The 27,249-nt window shown below is 41.7% G+C and overlaps 1 protein-coding gene across 1 annotated transcript in view; it reads right to left on the reverse strand.

Annotated features, from left to right (window-relative positions):
• The window catches only part of TAX1BP1 (Tax1 binding protein 1), a 73,846-nt gene that overhangs the window by 18,928 nt on the left and 27,669 nt on the right, over positions 1–27,249 (reverse strand). The window contains exons 6-8 of the mRNA XM_069958741.1: positions 6,677–6,825; positions 4,961–5,051; positions 1,571–1,756 (exon numbers count right to left, since the gene is read on the reverse strand). Coding sequence (XP_069814842.1) covers positions 1,571–1,756; positions 4,961–5,051; positions 6,677–6,825 — 426 coding nt within the window. The remainder of the gene's footprint in view (positions 1–1,570; positions 1,757–4,960; positions 5,052–6,676; positions 6,826–27,249) is intronic.

Below are 27,249 nucleotides of genomic sequence, written 5' to 3' on the forward strand. Positions count from 1 at the left end.
GCTAATATGATAGCAAGGCGTACTGCAACCTGACGAAGTGGAGAAATAAGCCCTATTACCTTTGCAAGCAATCATGATCTGCACTGATCACAATGTTTCAGGGGTTAAAAGGCTAGGAGCACAGTTTCCTCTCATACCTGTCAGTAGAGGCATGGCTGCCCATTACATCCGCACTGCTGCTCGGAGTGTTTTCACAATCAGGGGTGACAATACATATACATCAATTTGTAGGAAAAGGGGGTTAAAGGCTTATTAAGAATTAGAACGATATGGCGGCTTCCTTCCAAAACAACGCCACCCCTGTCATCAGGTTGCGTGTGGTATTACAACTCAGCATTATTCACTTTAAAGTGGAACTCCAGGTAGAGGTTAAAAAAATGAAACTTCTGTAGAAGCATATAGCATTACTTATCTGTCTATCCCAATTTTGAAACTACCAAAAATCCAATTGTTTGGGGTTTTTTAATCTGTATTGTGTTTCTGTCCTTCCTGGTTGAGCAGTTCCCAGAATGCAATGCTTTCCCTCAGCTGTTCATCACAGTCCCCCACCCATCACAATCAGTAAAATTAGTGCTGCACCTGCTTCTGGACGGTCAGAGATGGTGAACCACTCAGGGGATTGGGGGATCCAGCCACGCCTCCTGTGACATCACATCCTGCCCCCTGTCTGCATCATCAGCCTGTCCTCAGCAAACACACACAATGTGAAACAGGCATGTAATATTTGTCTCCTAAGGTGGGAGAGCAGTGGGAGCAGGAGACAATGTGAATTGGCAGAGACCATTTTTCTTCACTTCCTTGATTTCAAACTGCTACCAGCGTAGCAGAACCGTACAGGTATGGTAATACATTGTATAGACACATCTATATAACTTTTAATAAAAATTTTTTTTTTCTTATGTGGAGTTCCCCTTTAATTCTTCTCACTTTATACCACATAAAGACTGGGTATAAGACTGGTGCTGTTTCTGAAAGTCATCAATTATCTGTAAATTCTCAATGTCACAGGAAAGGTAAAGTCAATCATAATAATCTAAAGTTAGATCCATAAATGAGGATGTTGACATCCGGGGACATCTTGGCTTATTTTCTTTTCTCCGGAGCCCTGCATTTTCTCATGGAGATGTCTTGTTGATCTTACAAGCGTAAAAAGTGACATCACTGGAACGGACACAAGAGGCCAAAACAAAGCATCATGTACTTACCTAGGATGTTATCAGGCCTTGGAGGATGTGTGACGGCATCCTCCATACTACCAAGCCTTTTTTCCCTCTGTGTGCCACTATATTACAGCTAAACTAGTAGTAATGTATACCAAGATACAAAACAACCTCACAAATGTCTACTGGTGCCCTACTACAACACCCTAAAACATGGGTCTCCAAACTGCGGCCCTCCAGCTGTTGCGAAACTACAACTCCCATCATGCCTGGACAGCTAAAGCTTTGGATTTGGCTGTCTAGGCATGATGGGAAATGTAGTTTTGCAACAGCTGGAGGGCTGCAGTTTGGAGACCCATGCCCTAAAAGACGGAGGCTGTACTGAGCCATAACACAGCGTGAGGCCTCACCTTCTCAGATGCATTTTGCAGCAGTTCTGTACACAGCTTCTCTTTATCAGACAGACACAGCTTCATTTTGCCCAGCTCCTCTTTGTAATGAGTGATTAAATTCTCTTTGCTTAAATCTAGGTTTTTTAATGTCTGCACCTCAGTCAGTAGCTTTGTGTTCTCGATTTCAGTATTCTTCAGGTGAACCTATGGAAAAAGTGCAATGTGAAATTGGGCAGAATGTTTTACTTAACTATGCAAACGAGAGAGAAACAGAGACAGACAGAGATAGAGAAAAAGAAAGAGAAGTAGAGAGAGAGAAACCAAGGAAGAAATAAAAGAGAGAGAGAGAGAGAGAGAAAGAAAAAAGTGAAAGAAAGAAATAGAGAAAGAAAAAAGGAAATCGAGAGATAAAGAAAAAAAAAGAAAAGAAAGAAAGACAGAGAGAGAAAAAAAAAAAAAGAAAGAAAAAGAGTGAGAGAGGGGGAACATTTTCTGCCGATCAATAATGTAACCGAAGCTGCTGCTGCGCGTGGGACCGGGATGAAGACGGAGCGGAGGAGAAGCCTTGCTAGGTAATGTATGCTGCTTGAATGGTCGGTCGCCGCGCATCGCTGCGTAGAATAGCGTTGCGCGGTGAGTGACCGATGATTTTAGGTTTGGGCCTAAATAAACAATCAGCCCATGACACGATCATAGGCTGATCGTTTTCTCTATTCCACCGAGCAATATCGCACGCGTGGGAACGTGAACGATATATGTAGTGTAACGATTATTTTGCGGTCGTTACATGGTCGTTTAAAACGTTGCCGGGAAGAACATAACTGTACGACACACCTACTTTTTTTAAAAACCTTTTTACGAACGACTGAAAGATTTCTAATTTTACGAACAGATTAGAGATTAGAGAATTATTTTTCAAAGACCAACAACTTTTCTTCGACATGCTGAAAAACAATTTTGAACGACAATATAACGATTTCGCTTTTGTCATTCGCTCGTTTACACCAATTCCACAAAACGATTATCGTTAACGAGTGGTCGTTGGAGCGAGTTTATGAACGATAATCGTTCCGTGGAATAGGGTCTTAAGTCCACACACATTGGTGGAGTCAGTGTACGTGAAACTGGTTCCATTCACCTCAATGACATTATATTTCAGATGAGCAGGAAAATAGCAAACATTTCTGCCATTCTGTTCAACTAATACAACCCCTACTATTTGAATGCTGTACATACCGTTCCTCTATCTATAGGCATTAATAGATAATGTATTAAATTGCATGTATTCTTTTTGTGCATTGTACACAGGCATAAAACTTGAATTGGAAAAAAAAAAAAATCTAATCCACCCCCACATCCTGATGTATTCACAGTCCTCTGTTCACTGCGCCTCCGCCTCTCCTGTACCGGTCAGATTATGGTTAGACTATGTAACCAAATATGTATTTTCTCCAGCAGAAAAATAATCTCACAAGCAAACAACAACAAGACGACAAATCCGACCCCTGCCAAGGTTCCAGAACTCAAACCATAATTATTGTTGAGGTTTTCCACTGAAATTCCTCCTTGGAAGAAAGTTCCACCCCAAGAGCATAAAACACTCTCCAACTCTAACAAAAGAAACCAGGCTATTGTTCCAATTCACACAAGGAAGGATCCAAAGCTCGCTGTCTCCAAGGGTAACTTGTTCCATATGTGCCTCTCACCCCTTAATTTTAGGTCGTGACCTATTGTTTTATTGGTCTCTATTGGGGAAAATATTTTTCAACTTAAAAGCAGAGTTCTTATAGACTGATGGCTTTATATAGATGTATGGCTTTATAGTTGATAACTGCTAACTATGACATACGTATAGATTCAGCACAGGCCATGAATGTGTGGGGTTGGGCAGGGGGGGGGGGGGGTCTGTGTGTGTGGCACAGTCCTCCTTTAACAACTTTGCAAACAGTTTTTTCCGATAAGACATTTCAATAACAACCCAATGTAGCATTATTATTATTTTATATTCTGACATTTTTTTTTTTTACTTTACTCTTTGCCTTTTTTCCTTTCTTTTTTTGCAACTTTGGAGCCATGAGTTGTCACAGCTGTATTCATTTACATAAATGATGTGACTCAATGCACTCCTATAGATGAATTTATCAGCCTCCTGTCTACTCTTCAGAATGACACAATATAAATATAGGCAGGCGTGGGGCGTCGCGGCTTCCGTTTGTAACAAAAGACACGATACTGTGACTGATCTGTCTTTTAACGGACCCAAAACGTGACTTACAGACCCCATTGGCTTATAATGGGGCCGGTCAGGGACTCAATTGGTTTGATGGTAACAATGGGGCTGTAAGCTGCATTCTTCTTGCCATCAAGGACTTCTGAATAAGAAGTAAACTAAATTCTGCCAGGACTCCTAGCAGAGACAGTGAGAACCCTGTATCCCATGCCCACACAGAGATGGACAGCTTTCCTGCACAAAATAAAAACCAAAAAACAGCTGTCTTTAGGCCAAAAAAAGTCTGAATGTTTCACATTTTTTTATCCATTGGTTAGGCTTTTCTTCATAAAGGTATGTTCACATTACCATTTTCTGCTCCACATTTCTCGCTGTGGAAAAACCACAGCGGATTTTGCTCCTCATTCATTTTAATGGGTCTGCAGCAAAACTGCAATTCTCCACTTCTGCCGACTTGTTGCTAAACCAAAAGAAGTCATTGGGTAGCAAAACCCTCTGCAGATTTTCCACAGCAGAATACAGACATATCCACCCTATTTTTTTCACCCTCTTTAGACTTTTTTATGGATTACAGCAAAGGCTACGGCTCAAAAAAAGTCTATTTGTGGAACATTTTGGCCTAAAACATGGCCCAAAAAGGAGAAAGGCACTTCAGTTTAACAGCTGTAGGTGTTACAGATGCAAAATTAACTAAATAAAGAACAAAAGGACATTTTCTATGTTAAATATAATTCACAGGAAGAAACCTAAGTGGGAATGCAGCCTTACCCTAAAGGTTGCCCAATATCAGGCATTGCAATAATGCAAAAATGGTACACTTGGTCCAGGACAGTTTAATGCATTGTATATATGTTATATATACTTATGTAGGTGTAACTGAAGACAACTGTATATAGCAGTGTATCTACAACATATGACGACTGTTTTTAAAATAACCAGTCAGGAGTTCCTGTCCCTTGCCAAGAAGGGTACGGCTGATGCATATAGCATCTGATCACTTGGCGTTCTTACGACAGTATTCCTAGAACAGATTCCCATAACTTTGGGAAACTCAGCAGTTACGTCATGCCCTTAATATGCTCCTCAGATGTGTTTACCCACAGTGTGCGAACATGCCTTGTCAATCAGCTGTGCAACCTGACCAACAAACAGTATACTATAAGATCATGTCGCCTTACCTTATACAGTTCCTTCTCATCCTTCTCATTCTTTAATTGAAATTCCAGTTGTTCTCGTTCTAATTTTATTTTCTTAAGTTTATCTTTCAGGCTGAAAATGAGAGAAAAGCACTGTTTCAGTTACAACTTAGTGGGCACATGATCTACACAGAGAAGGCTTAAAGGGGTTTTCTGACGAGCTATCCACAGGACTGGTCATCGATCGGCAAGGTGATAAATTCCTTACAATGACTTCTGTGTTCTGTTACTTTAAGGCTGGGTTCACACACAGTATATTTCAGGCAGTATTTGGTCCTCATGTCAGGTCCTCATAGCAACCAAAACCAGGAGTGGATTAAAAACACAGAAAGGCTCTATTCACATAATGTTGAAATTGAGCGGATGGCCGCCATGTAACAGTAAATAACTGCCATTATTTCAATACAACAGCCGTTGTTTTAAAATAACAGCAAATATTTGCCATTAAATGGCGGCCATCCACTCAATTACAACATTGTGTGGACAGAGCCTTTCTGTGTTTTCAATCCACTCCTGGTTTTGGTTGCTATGAGGACCTGACATGAGGACCAAATACTGCCTGAAATATACTGTGTGTGAACCCAGCCTAAGGCTGCATTCACATGTTCAGTAATTTTTAAGGTCCGCTATCTACCTCACATGATCCATGAAAAAACATCCGTTTTGCCTCCATGTCCATGTTTTTCAAGGATCTCTTTAAGGGCAGCTTCACACACAAAGGATCGCAGTGGAAATCTCGCAGCGAGTTTTGCAGCAAGATCCGTTGCAATCCAAGGTCCTGTCAGTTCCTATGTGAATACCTACCTGCAGCGGATCTTTCAGACCACTGCGAGTATGTAAATAACCGACCGCACGCTGCACATGCATCACCCGTCCTCAATCCGACTTGCTGCACGGGGTCCTGGCTTCCTGCTCTCCCACCTAGCCAATCAGGAACTGACAGGAGCTTAGATCGTAATGGATCTCCCTGCAAAACTCCATCCATCCGATCCGTCCTGTGTGAAGCTGCCCTCAAGCTTTTTAAATTACATTGATTACTTCACATCTGTGTTTTTCATGGATGTGCACGGATATACACAGATGTCAGATCCGTGCAGTCTGTGAAAAGCACAGATCTCATAGACTTCTATGGGGAGATCCGCGCAGTGATCTCGTCCGAGTTATCACATGTCATTTTTCTTCATGGAATGGATTGCGGATCTGTGGAAAAAAATGGACCGCGTAGATAGCCCAAAAGAAGACAATGGGCTATAAAAGTACCCATGATTACGGATCCGTGATAACGAACAACTTCACAGAAAGTGTGAATTGAGCCTAGGGCCCCTTTCCCACTGAGCAAAACTAGCGGAATTCCGTGGCGGAATTGTCCACCGCGGAAAGCAGTTAGCCTCCCGCTCATAATGGGAGTCTATGGGAGGCGCGCGCTCATGCTCTATCCGCGCTGAGGAATGAACATGTTTTGCTCAGTGGGAACGGGGCCTTAGTCACTTAAATTTTCCTGTGGATAGAGGATGACTAGCTAATTGTGTGGGTCGAGCCGGGGTCCCTTTTTATGCATGACGCTGTTTCATTCCCAGTGGTCAGACCCCCTGCCCCCCCGATCAGTTGGTTAACCCCTATCCTGTGGATAACTTTGTCACATGGGAATACACCTTTAATAAATTATACACAGTTCAAGTAATAAACATACTGCTTTACCTATCTAATTCAGTTTCCTTTTCTATGGCTTTCTGAGTCACAGTCATTAGGTCTTCTTCAAGCTGTAGGATTTTTGAAGACATTTCTTTACATGCTTTCTTCACTTCTTCACTTTCAGCCTTTAGGATGTCAGAAGCTTGAAGCAATCCCTGAAATTTGAACAAAAAAAAAAAAAAAAAAAACCACATCTGTGATTTACAGACCAAGAGACATCCAGCCATAGATGATGTTTTAAAGTGGACCACACAACCGCATTATATAAAGCGCTGCGGAATCTGTTGGCGCTATATACAAATTATTATTATTGTATACCATTACAGTGAATGGAGCAGAATGTTTGAAAAATCATTGACAGGTGTGGTGCTGTCAAATCACGGATAACCCATTAAGAGTCCAGTGGGCGGTCCTAATCAGTGACTGGTTGTTTTTCTTGTTTCAATCACTGACTGCCACCGCCCACAAAGAAATTATTACAATCTCTAAAGTTATTCTGATTCTTTTCCCATAAATCTCTATCTGCTCAGCTCCTCCTCTATAACACAATGCACACATCTATGTCCATATATTGAGATTGAGTTATCATACTGATACTAAGGTGGATACAGTGCATAGAAGCAGTAGGTGATCAGGTACCTACATAATCCACAGTGCAGAGATGCTGTAACTTCCGATCCCTTCATTTATTGCTTGTCATAGCCCTTCAGCATACTTGAAATTGACTCACCTAGTCCTCGACAATAAAAGAAAAACTTGCCCAATCTAGTTTGCATTGGTTTGTTCAGCTACACAATGCTCTTCTAGCCGTTCACTGTCATTGACCTTTGCAACCAGAGACCAAAATGGTTTATGACTCTAAGCTACGATAAGAGTTAATATAAAAGCTACACCCTCTGCCACTGACCTCCTTAGCGCACACCACACTGCTTCCCTGCTAGGAATGCTGAGGGCCGTGGAATCTAAAAATCAGACTACTATAGGTTTCATATATGTTAGGCAACAAGTATTCCATTACATGATGGTTAAGCAGCTGAACAGAACAGATCAGCTTTTATTGGACGTCTTGCAATTTTCTCAGGGCAGATCTGGTCACAGCCATGACAATGTTACAAAACATCATTTGAGCAATGCCAGAAATATACAAGGTAATAAGGTCAGATAAACAAAATATGATCACAACGGCTCCGACACGATAAATGGGCTTGTAAATAGCAGGCGAGATTCGATACAAGTAAGGCTGCCTGAAAAGAGCCCTCGACTGATAACTGAGGGGGTTGCGATGGACGGACAGAGCCACCCCTGCCCACAGGTTGTATGTGTTGTATGTATACCCCCAGTGTTGTTTAGTGTCAAAAAACAGCAATACAGTCACGTTATGCTGTAAAATATTACATTATAGATCTACAAACATGATGTAAATTCTACTTTCTGAACATCTTGTGAAAAAGAACACGTTATAAAATGTATTTAACATAAGCATGAACATCAACCAAAAAGAACACCATCACAAACACTGCATTTCTTTACATGGGGCCACTAGATCTAACGTGTGATCCTAGGACACCTCATTACTTCTCTATTACTGTTAATTTAAGTGGAGCTGAAATGAGTTGTAATTTTTTTTTTGCAAAGTTTATCTTTTTTTTTTTTTTCCAGAAGATGGCATCTTAAAGAGACACTGGCGTAAAAAAAAATAGTTTAAAAAACCAACAGGGGTTTTGATTGCAAGCAGTTTTGCATATACTTTCTTTTTTTCTATGTTTAAAGTTATACATATGGCCACTGGGGGGGAGGGGACATTTAGAGAAGTAACGGCTGCGGCGCCAGGGAGAAGGTGCAGATTCGCCCCTTCTCCCTGGCGTACGGCTGCCTTATTCCCTGCTTACCTACTGGGCAGGTAGGGAGAGCCAGAAGGGGGGGGGGGGGGCTTGGCAAGGCGGGGAGGAGGGGTGGCCTGTGCATGGCCCGTCTTTGGCCATGTAAGCCATTTCGCAGCCAAAGACGCTGTGTAGTCCGTGCCCAATGTTACAAAAAAACTTGTGAATAAAATATTAAGGGTAATATAAAAGATTCTAAGCCATAATGCTCCCTACTAAACGGTGTCTGTAGGAGCAGTGGAGTATTTCCCCATCACAACCAATCAGATCGCTTCTTTCATTCTATTAAAAAGGTCTCTGCAAAATAAAACCTGGAATCTGATTGGTCACTATGGGCTCCTTGCACAAGTTAAGATGAATCTTCCCTACAGAATCCACGTTCCCCCATATAGACTTGTGTTGTACAAACAATTGATTATATTGCATTATTTGCATTCATTTCAGATACAGTATACTGATACGACGTCAGGGGTACAGTCACCCTGATCAAGGGCAGGAAGCCAAGGAGCCACAGGGTACAAGTGCAGCTGTCAATGAGAGAGTCTGAGCACACAGCCGTTATGGAGAGTTAGAGGAATGGCACTGGACATTATCCAAGTTCGCTGCAAACTATTCAGGTACAATAAAATCTAATGAGGGGCCGTGTTTCCCATTAATTGGAGAATCAGGCTCGGAGCTACAGTAATTAAGAGGAGAACTTTTACAAGCATCGGGGGTCGCACAGCCTCGCAGTCAGTAACAAGTCCGCCTTCCATACTTACTATACTCATGTTTTTTTCCTCCGGTTATTTAAAGAGGTACTCCAACCACTATTATTAGAAGGTTCTCAATACAGCTAAGACTTTGTGGTGATCAACACATTACATTCAACACATTACATTCACATATGAAACACACAGCAGCTACTACAGACGTTTGTGGATTTGGTGCAGATGTAGGGTGCAAAAAAAAAAAAACAAAAAAAAAAAAACCACTTGTCCTGTCTTCCATCACACACATCCCACTGATGTGAATAGGACTGTGTATGTGTAATGGGGTTTTCCAGGACTTTTACACTCATGGTCTACGCTTAAAAAGGCTATCAAAACCAAATTGGTGAGGTCCAACTCCCAACACCTCCACCATCAGGCAATTTAGGAGGCTGTGGTACTCCGCTTCACAGATAACCACAGACAGCTCTGTATGGTTTTTCAGCTGTTGTAGCTGGTTCTGCAGCTCAGTCCCATCTTCCTAGGCACAGCCACTACGCAATGTACATAGCAATGCTAGGAAGACTATGAAGGTTGACGTTACCCCTTTAATTACCCCTGTGGTAGAGCTGCAGTGACACTGACCACTGGGGCTTATCAGTGTCCTACATTTCTGGGCATGGAGTGTACATTTCATGCATGCATATTTCGGCACAATATGCACGCCAAAAAAATCTGTATGAACCTGCCTAAAATATTGGGCAGTTATTGATCGCTGCATGACTCGTCATCCCCCTCTCGGTTCAGAAGGTATAGGTTCGACATGAGCTGAGGGAAGTAGTGCCGGAGAGTGGAACACTAGACTATTTCAGCCCTGAATGCCAGGTTTTCAACAGATTACAGCCTGGTGTTCCCAACAGGGGGGCACAATGATATTGGTATTTTTATATCTATAATATTTATGAATCCCATTATGTACTTAGCTGGGAAATCCTTACAGAGTTACACCAGCTTTCAGCATCACCCATCCTTAAAAGGGTTATCCAGTGTTACATTTTTTTTTTATATGTTGCTGCACTCTTGGTAAACATAATAAACATGTTATATTTACCTCTCAGTGCTCCTACGGTGTCCCAATGTGGCCTTTCCGGTGTCCCCCGCTAACTGCAGCTAAACTACGAGATAAACTTATTGTGGAAGTGACAGCCCGCTCAGCCAATGACTGGCTGCGGCGCTGTCTCATCTCATCCAGTGATTGGCTGAGCAGGCTGTCACTCCCACATCGGGGCACCAAGGGGATGTGGAGAGGTAAGCATAACAAGTTTATTATGTTCTCCAGCTCAGCATCAATATATTCAAAAAAATGTAAACGCTGGATAACCCCTCTAGTCTCAGAGTCCTGAGTAACATTCAGCCCAATCAGAAGGTCACAAACTTTGCTAAAGGGAACCAATCAGCTCCAAAGTCTCTATAAAGCCCTTAAACTGTGCAATTACATCAGTGCACACAATTCCCAAACATCTAACTCTCTCCCCTGCCTGCCATGCCTCACAAACACATTTGTATATTCTCCTGTGCTGTACGTAAACTTGTGGCAACTAGGCATCGGGTTGGTCCACCCAGCCTACCTAACCACGACCTAGGGAATGTACTTGCACAGTAATCAAGCCTCTCTGGCCATGATTACCAGCGCAGTACCTTGTGGTACTCACAGAGAGGGGGGGGCCTGGCCCCATGTAACTGCTCAGACGTCAGCATTCATTCAGATATGCGTACTATAGAGGTATCCTATCCACGCTGTAGCGTGTCTGCCTGGAATAACCGCAAACTCATTCTCCTTTACAGAGCTCCGCTGGAAGCATTGTTTGGGCCGTTTACTTGGGGAAGAAAACACTTTTTCCTGTGGCAGCAGGGTCCAAATGCTGCTTCCAGTGGTGCTCCATAAAATAGAATGCGTTTCGAATACTGATGTCGGAGTAGGTACATGGGGCTAGGCCCATCTCTCTGTGACGAATGTAAGGTACTGCGCTGATAATCAAGCTCAGAGTACATCCCCTAGACCATGACTAGTTAGGCTGGACAGACAGCCAAAATGCCTAGTTGGCACAAATTTACATAAACATAAAAGTATGTTTGTGGGACATGGCGGGCATGGGCAGAGGAAAGAGCTATATGTTTGGGAATGGTGTGCACTCATGTACTTGCACTGTTTAAGGGCTTTACAGCGATTTGGAGTTAACTGGTTCCCTCTAAACGTGACAAAGTTTTCCACCTAAATTTACTTAAAGAGAAAGAAAAATAATATTTCAAATAGACGGGAAATGACAGCGTTGTTGGTATTTCCTAGTTCCACCACCCCAGCAGTCAGTCTGACTCTTAGTAACCCAGCAAATTAAACCTCTCTTAGTTATCTGTAAGAAAACATTGCAAAAAGTTATGAGCTGGTAGTAAATATCTAGCGACATGGCTAACCGGCTTCTGGGATTCGTCTGATACAGTAACGTAAGTCCTAAGACCTTAGAGTGTTTGACACCAAACAACCTGACCATGGTTACAGCACTAAGCTCTCGGAGGATACAGAGTCATGTCCGCCAGCCTTTGCCCCTGCTAAATACATCAAGACATACATTACCATTTTACTAAGTAAAACAAGCAGGGAAGACAAGCATTTTAAATATTAACTAAAGCCGTCATTTTGACGGTGCCTAGGTACAAAATAAACCTGTGACGTGTGATCTGTAGCCTTCACAGGCTAACAGCTTCACTAATGCCATACAAGCAACCCTGATGTCACATACTGGTTGGCACCAACAGTGACCTCTGAGTTCACTGACAAATAAGAAAGCTATGATGACTTATTTACAGGGCTTAAAAAACATGGACAACTTCTTTTCTCCGGATGGGGACACTAAGCACCCAAAATTTCCTGTCTGTACCCGCAGTATACACATTAAGGCTGGGTTCACACTACGTATATTTCAGGCAGTATTTGGTCCTCATGTCAAGTCCTCATAGCAACCAAAACCAGGAGTGGATTGAAAACACAGAAAGGATCTGTTCACACAATGGTGAAATTGAGTGGATGGCCGCCATATAACAGTAAATAACGGCCATTATTTCAATATAACAGCCGTTGTTTTAAAATAACAGCAAATATTTGCCATTAAATGACGGCTATCCACTCAATTTCAACATTGTGTGAACAGATCCTTTCTGTGTTTTTAATCCACTCCTGGTTTTGGTTGCTATGAGAACCTGACATGAGGACCAAATACTGCCTGAAATATACTGTGTGAGAACATAGCTTTGAAGGGATTATCCAGGCTTAGAAAAACATGGCCGTTTTTTTCCAGAAACGGCTCTCCAGGCCTCACTTTGGGTGTGGTTTTAAAGCTTAGTTGCAAATGACCTAAGGACAGAAGTGGTGCTGTTTTTGAAAGTAGCTGTGCTTTTTCTAATCCTGGATAACCCCTTTAATGCATTAGGTCAGAAAGAATATATAGTTTTGTGGGAAAAGGTTCTGTATAATTTCATTCACTGATAAGACCACCCATCTGACCCCTTTCTACACCAGTGGAGGTCTTATTGGTGATTAAAGGGGTAGCTCAACACACCAAAAAATTCTTTCAAATCAACTGCTGTCTTTAAGTGCCAGAGATTTGTAATTTACTTCTATAAAAAAATGTCAAGTCTTCCAAGTACTTGGAATCAGCTGCTGTATGTCCTGCAGGAAATGGTATTCTTTCCAGTCTGTAGGGCAGGAGAGATTTTCTATGGGGATTTGCTGCTGCTCTGGACAGTTTTTGTCACGGATAGAGGTTGCAGCAGAGAGTACTGTGTCAGACTGGAAAGAATACACCATTTCCTGCAGGACATACAGCAGCTGATACGTACTAGAAGACTTGAGATTTCTTTAATAGAAGTAAATTGCAAATCTCTGGCACTTTATGGCAGCAATTGATTTGAAAGAAATTCAGCTGCCATCAGCTGCCCAAGTGGTTGTATGTGACCACCCTTTCTTCTTTCTGTTTAGCATATTAAAAGAAGTCGTCCATGGATAAAAGTACTATATAGTGGTGTATATCTGCTAATATGTACGAGTTATGTTTACACATTTCTAATGAACATTTCTGCCAGAGAAAAAACATCTAATATTGCATTTTAGTGCTGAAAATAATTGTAGTAAATGAATGAGAAGTTACCAAAGAATGCCCCCCCCCTTTCTACAATGTACAGCAAATACTAAACGTGGCAATTTTACAGGGTATATTTCACATAGTCTACTTAGTGAAGGATTTTCGACAATGTCGTACACAGTCCTCAAGGGAGAAACAAAGCAAAAAATACAATTGTGTTCTGTCCAAGACCATGTCAAACACCATTACATCTATGTCATTTACAGACACGCAGGCACCAAATGATCCATATACCCCCCTAATGTCCCAAACCTAAGCAGGGCTCCCCAGAATTTTATAGACCGGGGCTAATCGTGGCTATAAAGCGGTGTCTTGTGTAATGTAACTCTAGAGGACAAATTAAACATATGCAGGTTGTGTGTGGTGGCAGAGACTTGTCCATACCCATCTTAATACCCCCTAACATGGTACTGACTCCTGATAACTAGTCTAGATGGCTCTGCTCCCCATGTAGCCCCAGCCAAAATTTTTGTTTGTGAAAGAAAACCTACATTTAATCCAATGAGAAGTTACATTTGCTTCTTTCTAGATTTACACAGCACCAAGAAATCTGACAAATGCACATGTAGGCTATGTTCACACTATGTATGTGTGCGGCTGTATTTTTTATGCGGCTGGAAATGTGCGGCTGAAACTATGGCAGTGGGAAAAAAAAAAAAATGCGGCTGAAAACATACGGTCATTTACTTGGAAATCTGGTTCAACTAAAAATAACAAATAAAATCTTAAGAAAGTGTTGCAAACACCTCTGTGAAAGCAGGGAAACAGTTTACATGAATTGCTATTACCGGGGTTTGCGATCCTCTGCAGTAATGCCGATGCCGATGCCTCTCATGGTTAATATATTGAATTAATAAAACACATTTTCGTTGTAATAAAGTCCCTTTCATTGTTCAATAATTAAATTTAAACGAATCCATCATTTTGCAATTAAATATACTGTTAATATATATATATAAATAAATGTATATTTATATATATATATATATATTTTTTGACAGTATATTTAATTGCACAATAATGGATTAGTTTAACCCTTTAAGGACATGGCCCATTTTCGTTTTTACGTTTTCGGTTTTTCCTCCTTGTGTTTAAAAGGTCATAGCACTTGCATTTTTCCACCTAGAAACCCACATGACCCCTTATTTTTTGCGTCACTAATTGTACTTTGCAATTACAGGCTGAATTTTTGCATAAAGTACACTGCGAAACCAGAAAAAAATTCGAAGTGTGGTGAAATTGAAAAAAAAAACGCATTTCTTTTATTTGGGGGAAATGTGTTTTTACGCCATTCACCCTGGGGTAAAACTGACTTGTTATGCATGTTCCTCAAGTCGTTACGATTAAAACGATATATAACATGTATAACTTATATTGTATCTGATGGCCTGTAAAAAATTCAAACCGTTGTTAACCAATATACGTTCCTTAAAATCGCTCCATTCCCAGGCTTATAGCGCTTTTATCCTTTGGTCTATGGGGCTGTGCGAGGTGTCATTTTTTGCGCCATGATTTGATCTTTCTACCGGTACCTTGATTGCCCATATACGTCTTTTTGATCGCTTTTTATTACATTTTTTCTGGATTTGATGCGACCAAAAATGCGCAATTTTGCACTTTGGGATTATTTTGCGCTGACGCCGTTTACCGTACGAGATCAGGAATGTGATTAATAGTTCGGGCGATTACGCACGCGGCGATAGCAAACATGTTTATTTATTTATTTATTTGTTTACTTTTATTTAAAACCTGGGAAAAGGGGGGTGATTCAGACTTTTATTAGGGGAGGGGGCTTTTTACTATTAACAACACTTTTTTTTTTTTTTTACACATATACTAGAAGCCCCCATGGGGGACTTCTAGTATATACACTGTGATCTCTCATTGAGATCTCTGCAGCATAGATATGCTGCAGAGATCCATGAGATCGGCACTCGTTTGCTTTCGGCTGCTGCAACTTTGACAGCTGCCTCCGATTAGCTAATTAGCGGGCACGGCGATCAGACCGTGCCCGCTAATAGCGGCGGTCCCGGGCTACACGCGGCACCCGGGATCGCGGCACTTCAAAGCGGGGCCGCCGCGCGGCCCCGCTTTGAAGTGCAAGTGAGGACATAGGACGTACCGGTACGTCCTATGTCCTTAAGAGGTTAAAGAGTCACTGTCGTATTTTGTTTTTTTTTTTGCAGAAATCAATAGTCCAGGCGATTTTAAGAAACTTTGTAATTGGGTTTATTAGCCAAATCTGCCATTATCTGCATGTAAAAAGCCTTTTCCCAGGTCCCCCCCTCCTTCCTCTTTTTCATCCACTCTGAAAAATCTGAAAATTGTGACTTGTTGCAGGAGACGTCCCCTGTCTGTTCTAGGGAGAGGGGAGGGGGGAGGAGGAAGGAGGGAGTTAGCCGGCAGCAGAAAGCAGATAACAGAGGATTACAGGCACGGAGCTGGGTGACAGCTGTAATCTGAGCTCAGACAGGTTACTGGTGATGGTCAGTAGAGATATCCCGTGAGGGATTTGTAGATTAACTCTTTGTTGTCCTGTTTTGGTCTTTTCTTTAGCTCTCTCCATAGGAGAACAATGAAGACAGGGGGGAGAGCTTCAAACTGCTTTTTCATGATAAAAATGCATTTTTCGGATAATAAACCCAATTACAAAGTTTCTTAAAATCGCCTGGACTATTGATTTCTGCAAAAAAAAAAATTCACGACAGTGACACTTTAAATTAAATTACTGAACAACGAAACTGATTTTATTACAACGAAAATGTGTTTTATTAATTAATTATTAATTAGTACAGGAAGCTCCAGTAAGCCGTTAATTCATATTGCCGGCAATAGAGCATTCTGTACTAATCATCACTTTACTTTAATTAAAACATCAAATGTTTCTTCTAATTATGTTATCACAATAGCATTATTAGAAGAAACATTTAGAATTATATGTGCGCTCAGCTGATTGGCTGATCGGCTGAGCGCACATATAATGAGCCGGTCCACAGTACAGTAACTTCATTGTGCTGCGGACCAGCGAAGAGGACACATCGGGGTGAGTATAAAGCTCTCCTCACCCCCTCCCCTGCACTGCACCCATACCAGTAAGGAAGGGGGGTTACTTAACCCCTTCCTTGCTGGGATGGGTGCAGTCTGACATCAGTCTGGCCCCTTGGGGGCCAGACTGTAAGCAGCGTTCTGTAAAGATACTGCATACTGTAAGGAGCACAACACCGCTCACAATGATGGGTGTTGTGCTCCTGTTTGTGTGTTTTTTGTGTGTTTCTCCCTTTTTGTTTTTCAGATATCGGTATCCTGTGGATTACGTCGGATTCCGTGGACTACGTCGATGACCAGCGTTTTTTTATTTATTTTTTTAATAAAATGGTCAATGAGGGGTGTGGGAGTGTTTTTATTTGAATAAAAAATTTTTTTTAACTTGTGTCTTGTCTTTATTTCTTTACTTTATAGACTTAGTAGTGGAAGCCGTCTAATAGACGGAATCCATTACTAAGTCGGGGCCTAGTGTTAGCCGGTATAAAATGGCTAACACTAACCCCCCATTATTACCCCAGTACCCAATGCCACCAGGGGTACTGGGAAGAGCCGGGTGCCAGTGGTCCCGGAGCGTCAAAATTGGCGCTCCTGGACCGGGAGGCAGCAGGCTGGTAATATTTAGGCTGGGGAGGGCCTAAACCAATGTTTCTTCCCACCCTGGTGTTACCAGGCTGCTGTCGTTTGGTTTTTAACCCGGCTGGTTTTAAAATTGGGGGGACCCTATGCGCTTTTTTTAAATTATTTATTTAAAAAAAAAACCGCATAGAGTCCCCCCCTATTTTTATAACCAGCCGGGTTAAAAACCAAACGACAGCAGCCTGGTAACACCAGGGTGGGAAGAGCCATTGGTTTAGGCCCTCCCCAGCCTAAATATTACCAGCCTGCTGCCGCCTGGTCCAGGAGCGCCAATTTTGACGCTCCGGGACCACTGGCATCCGGCTCTTCCCAGTACCCCTGGTGGCATTGGGTACTGGGGTAATAATGGGGGGTTAGTGTTAGCCATTTTATACCGGCTAACACTAGGCCCCAACTTCGTAATGGATTCCGTCTATTAGACGGCTTCCACTACTAAGTCTATAAAGTACAGAAATAAAGACAAGACACAAGTTAAAAAAAATTTTTATTCAAATAAAAACACCCCCACACCCCTCATTGACCATTTTATAAAAAAAAAAAAAAAAAAACAACCGCTGGTCATCGACGTAGTCCACGGAATCCGACATAATCCATAGGATACCGATATCTGAAAAACAAAAAGGGAGAAACACACAAAAAACACACAAACAGGAGCACAACACCCATCATTGTGAGCGGTGTTGTGCTCCTTACAGTATGCAGCATCTTTACAGATCGCTGCTTACAGTCTGGCCCCCAAGGGGTTAAGGGAGGATGTATTGCATCCCCCTTAACCCCTTGGGGGCCAGACTGATGTCAGACTGCACCCATCCCAGCAAGGAAGGGGTTAAGGGGGTGGGGAGAGCTCTATACTCACCCCGATGTGTCCTCTTCGCTGGTCCGCAGCACAATGAAGTCACTGTGCTGCGGACCGGCTCATTATATGTGCGCTGAGCCGATCAGCCAATCAGCTGAGCGCACATATAATTCTAAATGTTTCTTCTAATAATGCTATTGTGATAACATAATTAGAAGAAACATTTGATGTTTTAAATTAAAGTAAAGTGATGATTAGTACAGAATGCTCTATTGCCGGCAATATGAATTAACGACTTACTGGAGCTTCCTGTACTAATATTTAATTAATAAAACACATTTTCGTTGAAATAATCAGTTTCGTTGTTCAATAATTTAATTCTAACGAATCCATTATTGTGCAATTAAATATACTGTCAAAAAATAAATATATATATATATATATATATATATATACACACACACACACATTTATTTATATATATATTTATTTTAACAGTATATTTAATTGCACAATGATGGATTCGTTAGAATTAAATTATTGAACAACGAAAGGAACTTTATTACAAAGAAAATGTGTTTTATTAATTTTATATATTAACTATTAGAGGCATCGGCATTCGGCATCATTGCCGGCTATTTTTGAAGTACTCCGTATGGTCCGCCTGTCAATCCACGGCCGCATTTCCAGCCGCAAACAATGGTCTTGTTCATTTTTTACGGGTCCGTTTACGATCGGGCCGTAGATTCATACATAGTGTGCACTGTGCAGCCGTATATCGTATACTTTCCAGCGTACGCATGAACCGGAAAAATCCGGCCGATGATTTACCGCCCGCAATACAGCTGCACAGATACAGAGTGTGAACCTAGCCGTACATGAAACAGATGAGGGAGGTCCCAGCAGTTTGTAGCTTGGTGAAGTTTCTTCAATAACTCTCAGATATACAGCTAACAACCCTCTGATGGTACATGATAAACCAGGCATGGGACAAGCCAAACTCTATGAGTAAGGGAAATGCAAACACAAACACATAGATCTAACATACCACACACCAGCACAAATTTATTACATTCAAGCCTCCATTATTCTGACACTGACACACACTATGGGGGAGATTTATCAAACATGGTGTAAAGTGAAACTGGCTCAGTTGCCCCTAGCAACCTATCAGATTCCACCTTTCATTTTTCAAAGAATCTGTGAGGAATGAAAAGTGGAATCTGATTGGTTGCTAGGGGCAACTGAGCCAGTTTCACTTTACACCATGTTTGATAAGTCTCTCTCTCTATCTATCTCTATATATATATATATATCTATGCACAGCCATCATCTGAGCTATGCACCAGCACACAACAGACGTCCCAAAGCTCCAGAGTTAAAGAAGCAGCAAGGCCCCTGATGAGAGGCTGCGGAAACGCGTTGGGCCGGACCATGAGAATACTGAAGTGAACCCCATGAACAAGGGAAGTAACATATCTTCAGCAAATAAATATTTTCTTGTTTGAAAGTTTATAAATGGGAAAATTGGGACATTTAGTAGTGACTATAACCGTGATACTTAAGCACAATAAAAAAGACTGTGACCATTATACGAGTGCAATATGAAATGATATGTACAATATGGGAACACGGCTGGAAAATACACACGGATAATAACCACTACTAATGGCTATATGCACTGTAAAATATGCAATAGGAGGAAGAGCTGGGTGCAAAAAACGCATGGACAGACAAAAAAACGCATCAAAAACGCAACCAGGTCTGAACAGTACCCAAACAGACTTTTTTTTTTTTTGTGTGTTGACATAACATATACAGTGTAACATATAAGAAGAGGACAATTTGGGTACCAGAACCATGGTACAAGATCTGAAGATTGCCCAAATAGACTCTCCTGTGTAAAAAATTGGTGGCACAACGTGCAAAGGTGATGGCTGTGCAATAAAGTGTTTGGTGTTTTAAATGATATAATAAAGGTAATTTTTAAGTGACTATTGGAATATTCAGTGATGATATAAAATTAACATAGTCTTCTATATTGACTTACATTCAGAGACTGTATATATATATCTACCTTGGATTACGAGCATAATTCGTTCCGGGACCGTGCTTGTAATCCAAATCCACTCTTATACCAAAGCAAATTTTCCCATAAGAAATCATTGAAATGTAGACAATCGGTTCCACACCCCAAAAATCATTTTATAAGTCATTATAGCAGCAGTGTGTATAGCTGAGTGTGAGTGCAAGCACATTATAGCAGCAGTGTGTATAGCTGAGTGTGAGTGCAAGCACATTATAGCAGCAGTGTGTATAGCTGAGTGTGAGTGCAAGCACATTATAGCAGCAGTGTGTATAGCTGAGTGTGAGTGCCGCCACATTATAGCAGGAATGGAGAGGATGGGAAAAACAAGGGCTGACAGAGACTGCAGGGAGCATGAAGGAATGAGCAGGGCAGATGTGGACACAGTATAGCAGCACTCTCTGTCCAGGGAGAGAGGGTTTAAAGCTATAAAGAGATTACCCCCACAGTCCTGTCCCCTGATGCAAGCCCCAGCCTGAAGTGGATCTGCTATAAATTGGAAGGTGAGAGAGAATTCCTGGGTCAGAGTACTGTGCTGCAGACCCCGCTATGCAGGCCATGCCCCTCCCCCACTCACGCTCCCACCCAATACCAGGAGCTCTTAAACCAAAGCAATGCTCTTAAACCAAGTCAAAATTTTGAAAAACTGTGAGCTCTTCTTGCAAAACGCTCTTAAACCAAGTTACTCTTAAACCAAGGTACCACTGTATATCAGAAATGGTATTAGTGACCCCACACACACACACACACTCCAGTTGCTCTTATTTACTGATGACCCTTACACACCGCTGATGTATGTACACAGTTTATAGATAGATAGGATATAGATAGATATAGATAGATAGATAGATAGATAGATAGATACGTTATATTATGGACAGTGAATGCATTAATGTGTTTTTCAGTTCTATGTGTAAAAAAAAAAACCTTTGATCACCTTTCCCATTTTCTTTATGTTTCATCCCTATTCCCCTGTTTGCCATCAGTGAATGGAAACACTGTTGATTGTTCCAGGGAAGGGATTCTGTCAAAATGACAGATAACAGAAATACCCTGAATGGAGGTGGGGAGGGGGTCTTCAGGCACTACTGGTGTCCATTGTGTGACAGATCCAGCTGAGCACTTTGGGTTTTGGTTATAAACTAATATCACAATGTAGATGGGCCCAAGTTCTCGATCTATATTATTAGGTTTCGCCCTCTGGATGTAAAGAATATGATCCCATTCGCTGAAAAAAAAATAGAAATCTGGTAAATGGTAAAAAGGACTGACTCACATTAGAAAGCTGCAGAATTTACCATCAGCCTTATATTCATAGAGCTGGATACAGCTGGGGGGTCACACAGCGCAGCTCTAGTGCAGATTGTCTACTAGAATCTTGAAAAATAAACATAGATCTGCTAAACAGACCAAACAAAAGGCCTTATTCCACGGAACTATTATCGGCCGTAGTGATCGTGGCGCCCCCCCCCCCCCCCCCCCCGGCCCTCCCCGGCCCTCCCCAGACTCACCCATTTGCTGCTGCCGCGTGGAGTAGCGGTGGCAGCGAGCGGGGAACAAGGAGCAAACGAGTGCTGAGAACGCTCGTTTGCTCTTCAATTCGGCCCGTGGAATAGGGCCTTTAGTCACCAGTAGACTATATCTGATCCATTAAAGTCTATAGGGAGCTGATACAGCTCCCTAATGTCATATGTTACATGGATTTATGCAGCACATATTAAGTATAGACATAAGTCAAGCTGTGTTCTTGTGCTCACCCTTGTGGGCAATTTATAACACAAGCGTGAAATATATTAAACGGCTTGTATTAAGAAACTTCAGCTACTGGCGTTCAAATGTACATACACACACATATACACACAGAAACATATCACAAAACGATAATATCGCTTAACATCACTTTGGGATACCTTAAAGTGACACTGTCACCCCCTTTGTGCATTCTGACATCTCTACACAGGTGTAAAGGGTAAATTTAGCGTTTTTCATACCTTATTTCATATCATGGTGCTTGTTCAAGTAAAAAGTGTCCTTTTATCAACTGCAGATTGTATTAAGTGGGCGTGACCTCGCAGCATTAGCGCCACCTAGCCCCGCCCACAATGGTACCGTTTGTCCCGCCCCCTTGACACCCATTGGTTGGTCGACGTAAAGGGGGTGGGGTCTAGACCTTTCAGCCAGCCTGTTCCAATGGCCGGCGAGGAGGCGGGACCAACTGGGGTGTTGTGGGCGGGGCTAAGTGGCGCTAATGCCGCGAGGCCCCGCCCACTTAACACAATCTGCAGTTGATGACTTTTTACTTGAACAAGCACCATGACGTAGGATATAAAATAAGGTATGAAAACTGCTAAATTTACCCTTTACACCTGTGTAGAGATGTCAGAATGCAAAAAGGGGGTGACAGTGTCACTTTAAAGGGATACTTCAGTGAAAATCTTTTTCTTTCAAATTACCTGTTTCAGAAAGTTATATATTTGTAATTTAATTCTATTTAAAAAAAATCTCAAGTCTTCCCATACTTTTCAGCTGCTGTATGTCCTGCCGGAAATGCTGTTTTTTTTTCAGTCTGACACAGTGCTCTCTGCTGCCACCTCTGTCCAAGACAGGACTTTGTTTTTCTATGGGGATTTGTTGCTACTCTGTCAGAGATGTCAGCAGAGAGCACAGTGTCAGACTGAAATAAAAAAAAATAAAAAAAAAAACATTTTCTGCAGGACATACAGCAGCTGATAAGTACTGAAAGACTTGAGGTTTTTAAACAGTAAATTAAAAATCTGTATAAAAAATTTAGTTACAAATCTATATAACTTTCTGAAACCAGTTGATTTGAAAAAAATATTTTCGCTGGATGACCCCTTTAATTTAAAAAAAAAATGGTATTTTCAATTTAAAAAAAAAGTATTGATTCTTAAAATTATACATATTTCCCTACAATAGTGAAAATATGACTAGTTTGCAAGCATTTCTTCACTGACCTGATAGAGAGACAAGCAATCTCTCCATTTAGCATACACATCGCACTTAAGCTGCTTGGCTCCCAGACTGCATTAAACATTATTATTCCCTGTAACTTGATAAAATCCGTTGAACTTGACCCATCTGACTTGTGTGTTTTTTTGTGTGTGTTTTTTTTTATAGACAAGTCTATAAAACAATTATTCACTGTTCCACCACTAGAGGGCAAGAGAACCTTACAAAACGCCCAAGTGATTTACACCTCCCCCTCCTAATAAAACCTGATCTCTACTTCCAAGCGCAGCTTACTGCAAATCCAAGGATCTAAATAGCACTACAAGGATTTCATCCACACAATTCATTTCATAAAGGGTGTCCACGGTGAGGGGAATAAGGTCATCCATGGGGAATAACAGGACAACAAAAATCCTTGTCATGCTTTGTCTTCATAGGAACAGAAACAATAGAACACTTAAGAAAATGAAAAAACAAACAAACAGTAAGTCTGATGTCATATGTAATAATCCTATCATGCTGTAATAAGCTAGGTCCACGTCTGCGTATTGTCATCTGACTTAATGAATGACAAATTGACACACAAGAAAAGCAAAGGGAACGCTATTCCATTTACATTTGTTACTGTAGACATATCATGGAAAATTCTGAACGTACAATAAAAAAATTTACTTAAAAAAGACATTTAGCACATGTAACTTTTTCTCATTGAAAAAAAGAAGAACAAAAGGGGGAGGGTGGACGCAAACTGAAAATTGAGACAAAATTTAACGCACTGAAATCAACGCGCATTTGAAAACCAGACGCAGAAGTGAAAATAACCTCAGGGCCCTTTAACCACGTGCCGATGGGCTACAGCAAGTGTGCGCCAAACTTTGTGATCATTGCTCGTTTGCTGTGCCTTCCCAAGGCATGAATAAAGGAACAGTCCGGTGGATTATAAAATCCGCCAGCTGGCAGGGGGGGAAATTGATAACAAGTACTAATTTACCTCTCCCCATGCCTGCGGTGAGCAGCAGGGCCAGTCGCACACAGGACCCCCACAGGGCTCTGGGATCTCTGGAGCTGACACAGCTAAGACCCAGCTGATTGACTGGCCACTCAGCCAGTCAGTGACTGGGGTGGGACGCCGCTCCAGTCACTGATTGGCTCAGCTGCAGGTCCATCATCCAGGAACAGGCCCCCCCATCATCACATTTTGGGGGAGGGGGGCATCCCGGCGGGGGTCCCATGGCTGGTCCCACCGCTCACCACGGGCATGGGGAGAGGTACGTTGGGACTCAATTTCCCTCCTGCCGGGTGCAGGATTCTATAATCTACTTGACTTCTGTAATCGCACAGCCCACTCAATGCATCATTGTTGGCCACATATCACCTGTTCCTAGAAATGCTCTTTTGCCTGTGGCTGGCCAGAGTTAAAGGGCCGCACAATGTACAACAACCCACGTGGGCGCTGCACTAGCTGTCATATACTGACCTTCATCAGGCAACTGGTTACATCAAAATAATAGAAGCTAGCTTCACAAAAACATCCATCTGCATCATAGTATGCCAAAAGATACAGCAAAGACACAGAACAAAATAAATTCTATCATGTCTATCCTACATGTCAGTAAAGAAGAGAGACGTGAGGAAGGATAAAGTATATGGGGGGTAGTGGTTAAGTGCCTGTGCAACCTTGTTAAGGAAATTACAAATGTAAGACTACGGAATCTGAGTCTAGAATAGAGTCTATGGAAATGCGTGCGGGCGCCCGGTGGGTTATGCGCCCGGATTCCGTCATCTGAACGTCCCCTAAGGATATAATTTAATAAAGAGGGGAGAGATATGGAACGGTAAAGCATATATATATATATATATATATATACATACACACAACCTAGTATCAGAAAGGCTGAAGTCATATAGACTGAACAGAGACGGCTCGATGATCTATATGTGAATACTTTCTAAGTTGTTTTATAGATTTGAACGTTACCTGAATTAATGGCTGCCTACCAGTGTAGTAAAAGAAGGCCCTGTTTTCAAGCACTACTATAACTGGCTGGAGCCTACCTATACATGTCTGAGCACTCCTTTTAATTGTTAACAGCATTTACCCATTTACTGCCATGAAACACCTTTTATACCAATAAAGGTTGAAGCAAATGGCATTTCCAGTCCTATTAGTGCAAATTTACCTTTGTATGTTGTTAAATATGAAGGGTGCCATAAGAAAGAAGAGAAGCCATTATAGTCACCCCCTGCCTTATCAGCCCTGACGTCAGCCGTGCGATAAATCACATTTAAGAGAGTCCTGGGCTGACGGATGACTTTGTTTATTGCACGCTATTCCATTGTAAAGCAGAGTTAAAGTAACAATCGGATGGCGCTGTTCCCAGTATAGGTAAGCTATCAGTCTGTCTCGGCCAATGAGGAGGCAGGATAGTGCGGAATTTTTGCCTTCTATCGCTTCCTTGTTGTAATAGCCATTTTCCAGCGGCTATAACCTGCGGCTCTATATCCTGTGGACAGTGTGCAGAAATGATTAACATGGTGCCCACAGTAGCAGTGTTGTGCTATTACCTTTATTATCACACTACTGTTTCATGCACTGTGCACACACTGATATTGTGCAAGGAACTTTACAGCTGGAGGAATATAAATTTACACTTACTCATAAAAGTCAGAGGTAATTTATGACATGGCCGCACGCTATTATTCTCATTAGTTACTTATAGAGCTGTAACAATTAAATAAAATCCTAAAAAACTCCCTAAACTTCTTGTAACCTGTAAGCAAAGGAGAAGCTGAACAAAAAAAAAACAGACTGCTGCAGCCATCAGGTAGACAATGGATCGGTATTCAGTACAAGGGTTGATGTGTTATGTACTGCTTCGGCACCAGGTAATAAAACTACTTCTACTTCAGGAAGGATTAGCCCAAACTCTCCACTAGGGGAAGCTGACTGTATGGACATCTTGCAGCTTGACAGTAACTGTATAATATGTAAGAATTGAGCTCCCCCTAGAGGTGGCTGTAGGTTGTCAGAGCTTTATCAACTACAATTTGAAGCAAAGTTGAGGATTTGGAGCTCAAATTTATTGAGACTTTACTTTGTGTTACGCCAGTCTTTATTTTTAATGCAAAATGTCCTGGAGGTGGAAGTTTATTATGAGATTCAGGCGTGCAGAACATACTTGAAAAATGGTATATGCACATAGCTTTGGTGACATTAACATATATATGCTCTCTATACTATTGTTGTATACTATAGCCCATGCAGGTCATTGGCAAATATTTAGAAACTCTTTTTCAGTGCAGTGGACCAGCTATATACTGTCCCCTCACTGTGTGTACGACTATGGTTCCCAGGATTCACCTCTCCTAACACTTCTTGCATCCTCCTCCTCGTCTTGCATTGGATTGACAGCTTGTGTGCTGTATGGAATAAAATTGCTGGGTACTTTGGCAATCAGCCTCACCCTGTGGGCACTTGAGGGGGCTGGTTCCACCCTAAGGGCACTTGCTGCTCATTTGCATAAATGAAAGACACAAAGGGGGGATTTAAGCTGGGCCCCCAAGCCAGATTTACTAAGTCTGGTGGATCCATGGATGCTACAAGACAGGTGCATAAATCTGCACCAGCTCTGTATTTTGCTATGATTTTTCCCATCAGGTGAAAAAGGTGCGGATTTTTGCAAAAAATGTCACCTTTTTCATGAAGTATGCCCTATACTTCATGAAAAAGGTGACATTTTTTGCAAAAATCCGCACCTTTTTCACGAAGTACGCCCAGGCACACATTGATATTGCTTGGCGTGCAAACACCAGGTTTGTCTGTGAAGGTGGTGCTAATAATATTAATAATAATAATAATAATAATAATATTATTTACATAGCTCCAGTCAAAAGCAACCACTGCATATAGTGAATTAAATGAAAGCTAATCCTGTCAAGTCTCTAACAGCACCCCAGCATCACAATCATGGGGTGCCGAAAGGTAGCAACACAAAACAAACAGTATATAAATATGTTGTAATAGGACTAACCTGTTGAATAAAATCACATCACTTTTTCCGCTTGGAGAACTGAACCCCTTAGATTCTATTTAGTAATGTGGACAATAATTATTGGTCAATCCCAAAGTAAATGCACATTCACATGCAAGAATTTCTAGTTGCAAATAACTTCTGAACAGGTTGCATCTCCTCAGATTACAGCACTGGAGGACAGGGACTGGTGTGTGCCATATCCATCCATATACGATGCTACAGAAGCAGCGGTGACGGCCTCTAAAAG

Source organism: Dendropsophus ebraccatus, chromosome 2 (genome assembly GCF_027789765.1).
Source record: "Dendropsophus ebraccatus isolate aDenEbr1 chromosome 2, aDenEbr1.pat, whole genome shotgun sequence".
Lineage (NCBI taxonomy): Eukaryota > Metazoa > Chordata > Amphibia > Anura > Hylidae > Dendropsophus > Dendropsophus ebraccatus.